This window comes from Crocodylus porosus, unplaced genomic scaffold (genome assembly GCF_001723895.1).
Source record: "Crocodylus porosus isolate Cpor-Errol unplaced genomic scaffold, CroPor_comp1, whole genome shotgun sequence".
NCBI classification, from domain to species: domain Eukaryota; kingdom Metazoa; phylum Chordata; order Crocodylia; family Crocodylidae; genus Crocodylus; species Crocodylus porosus.
In genome coordinates, this window is record NW_017728931.1 from 143,027,966 (window position 1) to 143,033,947 (window position 5,982).

The 5,982-nt window shown below is 60.5% G+C and overlaps 1 protein-coding gene across 1 annotated transcript in view; it reads right to left on the bottom strand.

The window, feature by feature from the left end:
• Positions 1-4,213, bottom strand: part of STRIP2 (striatin interacting protein 2) — a gene marked incomplete at its 5' end in the record, with an annotated part of 38,164 nt that extends 33,951 nt beyond the window's left edge. Inside the window, 2 exons of the mRNA XM_019543983.1 lie at positions 1,061-1,135; positions 4,105-4,213. Coding sequence (XP_019399528.1) covers positions 1,061-1,135; positions 4,105-4,213 — 184 coding nt within the window. The remainder of the gene's footprint in view (positions 1-1,060; positions 1,136-4,104) is intronic.
• Positions 4,214-5,982: the final 1,769 nt, after the last annotated feature.

Consider the following 5,982-nt stretch of genomic DNA (forward strand, 5'->3'; position numbering starts at 1 on the left):
CGGACTAGATGATCTGCTCAGGTCCCTTCCGACCCTAGAAACTATGAAACTATAAGATAAACCCGGAGATTTCAAATAAGCATCCACAGCATCAAAACCAGCCTGATCTGCTGTGACCCGCGTTTGCTGCAACACAAGAATTGCTCTGGTATTTTTCCAGAGCCAAGGAGCGAGTGCAAGCCAACAGCTGGCATTTTCCCAGGGGCGTCTCCAGTCCAGCAAGGGGGGGGTCTTGAGTCAGAAAAGTTTGAGAAACACCGGTCTAATCTGAAGTCTGTATAAAACAAATCGCAGGACTCCCCTGAATTAAATCCTCTCTGAACTTCGGCATCTCTTTTAGAAACAGCATTCAATTTTTATTGAAAAACGTCCAGGGAAGGAGAATCCACCACGGTCGTTTCAGCATTGGCACAACGTTCACTTTCTTCTGGAAGTCTCCCAGGGCCCAACATTAGCGAAGCCTGGCCAGTTTATGAAGCTCTTAATTGGGTCTGCCCTACTGGCATCTATCCAAGCATCCCAGCATCTTCAGTGCGAGGATTCACATCACACCTCTCTGTGGTGCTACTGTCCCCATTTTGCAGATGGGGATATGAAACACAGAGGCTGCGGCGGACACGCCAAGGGCCACGCAGGAAGTCTGGGGAGAAGTGGGAACTGAATGCAGTTCTCACGTCCCAAGTGACAGCCTGAACTGGACCATCCTTCCTCTCTCTCGTATAAAAAGGGAGAGAGGGGAGCAGAAAAGTTTTCCTCGGTGATCAGTGAGGCCCCGAAGCCTGCCCGTGGTTGGCAGGGTTTTCCAGACCTCACCGCAAAGAGTGGCACCGTCGGGGAGGCTCAGGGGAGCCAGGATAAGCCGTCGATATTAGCAAGACCTCCCGCTTTGAACTACGACCTCAACGGCCCGGTCTCGACCCCAATCCTGTCGCCCGTGCTGCACACGAGCCGGCCCCTGCGCCCTGGCAGACGGTTCGCCCGCAGGGAGGTCCCTTGCGAGTCCGTCACTGGGTCGGCCCCGTCTCGGCAAGAGGCCGTACCCCGCACCGAAGCGGCGTACCTTGAGTTTGAAAATCCTCTTCAAAGCACCTCCTGTTGGTGACGAACTCCGGCTCCTCCGTGTAGCTGTACAGCTCTGGGGGGAGAGAGGAAAACAGGCAGAGCAATTAATGAGGGACGGTGGTGCTGGGGTAGGAAAGGGAGGACCCCAATTCTCCCGGGGCACACAGTCGCGGACACCCACGTTAGACAAGCGATCGGGTTTTGCTCAGCATCCGAGGGCCTCGCACCTCGCAGCGACCTTTGCACGGAGAGGCAGAGACACGGCCACTTTCCCAGCATTACGTGGACCGGGGGAGAAAGCAGAAAACCATCGACTTCCCCATTCCCCAACCAGTTCCTCAATGTAAAAGCCTCCTTCCCTTCCCCCATGGGCACCCCTGGCTTTAAGATCAAACTCACGGGTTAAATGAAACAAGCCCAGCAGGCTGAAGTAGCTCGGAGTCTGCAAGGTTTATTGTAATGCAAATGAAACTGGGCCTGCACGGATGGCTAGGCTACAACACGGGAGCTACGCGGGCAAGGCATAACACCACTGCTAGAGCGAGGGCACAAGTCACCGCTCTTCTCCTTCCAGCACCGTTTCTAGCCTGTTCTGCCCTCAGGTTTTCCAGCCCCCGCCCCGGGCAGTCACGTTTGGGCTGCAGAAAAATGCATGGGACTGTTTTCTCGTTTCCTTTGGGGTTTTTTTCTTTTTTAAGCTAAGCTCCACAGAAGCGGTGGAAGAGCCCCAAACCTCACTGGTTTCAAGGGAGCGCACAATCAGTTGACACAAGGATCCTACGACGCCCGTGCCTGCGAGGGCAGGGGACTGCCCCCGGGACCCCTTCCAGCCCCGTCCGGCACAGCACGAACGAGACTCGTCCAGACTGACGCAGGGCAGAGGAAAGCCCTGCGCCGAAGAGCTGGCAGCCTGAGCGAGGACAAGCTGCAGGCGGCAAGTGACCGGCAGGGCGAGGGTGGAGGCCGCGAAGCTTCGCAGCCTCCCTTTCTGGGACGTGCCGTGTCACTCTTTCCTGGCAGATTTCATTGTCCCTGGATTCGGGGCTGGCGAGTCCCCCTAAAAACACGCCCACTACGAAGTCTGGGCGGCAGGTGCTTTCATTTATCATCCACGACACTGGCACGTACCCGGGCAGCCCTTCCTCCCCCCGTCCTCGGGGACTCGCGTCAGCCGAGCGCCGGCGCCTCCCGAGCCGATCTTCTTTCTGCATCGCGTGGTGATGCTGCAGGCTGGTATTTCGCAGCTTCAAAAGTGATCTGGGTGCCTCACCCATTTAAATAGCTCGACAACACCACGGGGGAAAAAGAAATGGAGACAGGCCTGGCACGGAGACAGCTCCAAGGAGCTTATTTAAACCTGACTTACTGAACTGCGTGTTTGGGGGCCAGGAGAGGACAGTAAGGGGGAGCGACCTTCTCCTGTCCCCCGCGGCGGAAGCACAGCTTCTTAACGAAAACGCGCCACATATACACGTACCACCGGCCGGCACAGCTCGCACCTGCACGCGGGGAGCTCGAAATAGCGACCCCGTGGCAGCTCGCAGCTCAGAGCGTGCTCAGGGCTTCCTGCCACGTGCCCAGGAGAGACAGCAACGAGGAATGGGAACAGCGGGCACGACCTACCGCTCAACTTCCCCAGCCCCAGTGTATCCGACTACGGCGGCCTGCCCACGACACGCAGCGCTTCCCGAGCAGGAGCGACCTCGCGACCACCAGACCGGCCGCCCCCCTCCTCCTGCTAATCGCCAGGCGCCCCCCGGCTCCCTGCTCGAGCCCGCCAGCCGGACGTGGCGCTTGGGGGCCACGATCCAGCCAGCGAGCAAAACGCAGGCGCGACACGCGGGTGCTCCGGGCGCGACGCGTGCCGCTGGCGGCTCAGCTCGGGCGCAGCTCTGACAAGCCCCGAGCAGCAGCAGCAGCCGCCGCCCAGGAATGAGGAAGGAAGGAAGCCTGGCACTTTTCAGCCCAGCCCAAAAAGCTGTTGCTCTTTGACGGCCGTAGGGCAGCCTCAGCAAAGGAGCTGGGAAGTCTGCCAGCGAAGCAGAGGGGCGACGGCACCAGCGGCATCAGCAGCGGGGGGGACGCAGCGACACAGGGTCCCTCGGGCAGCACCGACCCGAGCACGTAGCCAGCCTCGCGAGCTGGGTCTGTGCTTGCTGGCGCAGGCGAAGGCCAAGCCCCTACCGCCCACCTTGCCTTTTGCTGTACAGGCACGCCCGACAGCGCAGCAACCTCCGCCGGTATCCTCCTGGTCTGCAGGCCAAAGCTTCGGAAAGCTGGAGAAACACCCCAGCGTACCGACGCTGCGCCGGCTCTCGGGTCTGGAAGCGCCCGGTTCAGCCCTCCGCCGCGGCCCAGAGCACGCATCACCCGCGCAGCGCTAACCGAGGAAAGCTGGGCTCTCGGCCGGCAGCGCGAGCCCCGGCACAGATCCGAGCCCTGGTCCGGCTGCACAGACTGGCCCGAACATACGTTAACAGCATGAGCTCCCAGCGCGCAGCAGAGAGGGGGATCGGGGAAGAGGCCGATTTCCCTTGCCCAAAGCCTTCCCAGACGCCTTGCGCTATTCAAGACATCACGGGTGCCACGTGCATGTGTGCGTGTGCGTGTACGTGTTTGTGCACACACACGTGCTCCAGTGATTAGTGAATCCAGGGTGGCCAGGAGGGGTGGACGAGGAGGGCCCCGCACACCACAAGCCACTGCCAGCGTGGCATCAGGGCATTCAAATACCTCCAGCGACTTGGCTACAAGGCCCCCACGCGTTTCACTCCCCCCCAAACCGGCAGCGCCGTTCGCAGCTCTCCCGTCCCCCCCGCGAACGGCTGTTTCAGCGGGGGAGGAAGTCGCTTCGGCCGCACGTGGTTTGCAGAGCACTCTGCAATCCTCCGGGGTGAGCGGCGCTCTATTAATATAGGATGATAACATTAAATATGCATCTCCCACCAACCCCAGCCCCGCCGTCTACCCAGCAGGCAGCTATTAATAGCGAAGCTGAACTCGTGCACGGCAAAAACCTCGGCCCTCCGCGCGCCTCTTTACCTGACAGCTCAGCCGCGTGGCTGTCGGCGTCTCCATACTCGAACTCCAGGCTGGGGTAGTCCGCCGAACCCTGCGGCAGAAAGAGTCCTTTGTTAGTGCGACGCTGGGGTCCGTTTCACGTCCCGAGGAACCGGAGCGATCGCGATTCTGCCGACGGAGGCGCGTGTCAAACCGCGCAGCCTGGCGGACAGCAGCGGGGATGCCCGCTTCGCACCCGGGGGCAGGGTATCGCGTGCTGAGCAGAGCGGCGCGTAACTTCCCCAGGGGCCGGGCTCGAGCGGAGGGCTGTCAGGACCCAGAACCCGTCGGTCAGCCAGGGACGTCCCGAGGACGAGGGCAGGAGAGCCGAGAGCGGATGCTGAGGCCGCGCCAGGACGGACCTCCCGGTTTGGCTGTCCCAGCATCCGTGAAAGCATATCAAACCGGGGCCCCAGGGAGCAATCGCCCGAGCAGACGGGAGCTCCTCTCCAGGGCCAGGGCAGGGAACGCGTGCAGACCACTGACCACACACCGCCCGCTCGGAAAGGCCATTTTGATCGCGCTCCCAAAGCCGCTTGGGCGTTGCTATCCCCCGAACAAGGACCCAGCGTTTCCAGACCGCGACTCCTACACTGAACAGTGGCACGCGGGCGTCCCGGGCTGCTCCAATCCCCCCGAGAGCCTGGCGCTTTACCCTGCGAGGTAGCTAGCTCTGTTTAGAGAGAGGCATTTTTTAAAGAAAAAAGTCTTAAAAGCTTTTTTAAAAGGGACTTTTCTTTCTTTTACGCATCCGACAATGCTCTGAACCACGCTACGAAGGCCACCCGAGGCGGGATCTGACGCTGCAGCTTTCCAGCTGAATGCCTGCCTGCCCGCACTTCCACCGTCGGAGAAGACCCACCTGTCTATAGAGCCAGATACAAATCCTTGGGATGCTTTCCTAAATTAAGGCTGGAGTGCTGTGCTCCACGAGGAACCCTGCAGAGGGGCGACAGGCAGCATAAGGGCACGCACAGACAGCAAGCCTAGCACTAAAGGGGGTTTTGCCTTTCCTTTTTTTAAAAAAATCGAAACGTATTAGTAGACACGAGCATACGAGGGCACGCAAGACAAACGCCAAGAGTCAGTCGTTACCAAGGGTCACAGCCGGGCCCGGTGTCCTCACGTCCGAGCCGTGGCTTCACTCCCTCCGTTCCCAGCCACGCTGCAGCGGGCGCCTACAGACACCCCCGGGTTTCGGGGCCCCCCGGCGACGAGGCGCGGCGTAGGTGTCGTAGCAGGGAGAGGCAGGCAGCTGCGCCAGTCTGAAGTCAGGCAGATTTGCACCCGCTGCTCTGACACCAGCCGCTGGGTATCTTCCCCACCCGTGCTGCCGCGTCCCGCGGCTACAGCTTCGCCTCCGCAGAACACAGGTGCTTAGGCTGCAAGTAGGTCTCTACCCCGTGGAAACCGCCGGCCAAATCAAGGAACCGGGGCACGAACCTTTTGCAAAAGGATCTGAAGAAACGAGCGCGGGAAGGCAGCGCGAGCACGTGCAGGCGACCCGCTAGAGGACACGAGGCATCACAAACAGCAGCCGAGGGGAACCAGAGGATTATTCAGAGTTGAGAAGAACTGCGCTACGTGGCACACGCAGCCTGCCCGGCTAAACTCAACGGGCGCACCTACACCTGCAGGAACGCGCCTTTCCTCCTGTGCGTTGAATTAGCGCCTCCAAGGCGTGGCGCTAAATGAACGCACGCTCGGCCGTGCTAACACGCAGCAGCACGTTTGCGCGGCAGACTATTAGCGAAACGTCACAGTTTTTATGTGACGCTTGAACGCGCTGTAAGATAATCCACTGTGCACGGAAGCGCAGGCGCGGACACGCCGAGCGGCCTGGGCGGGCGCGGCCCGCGC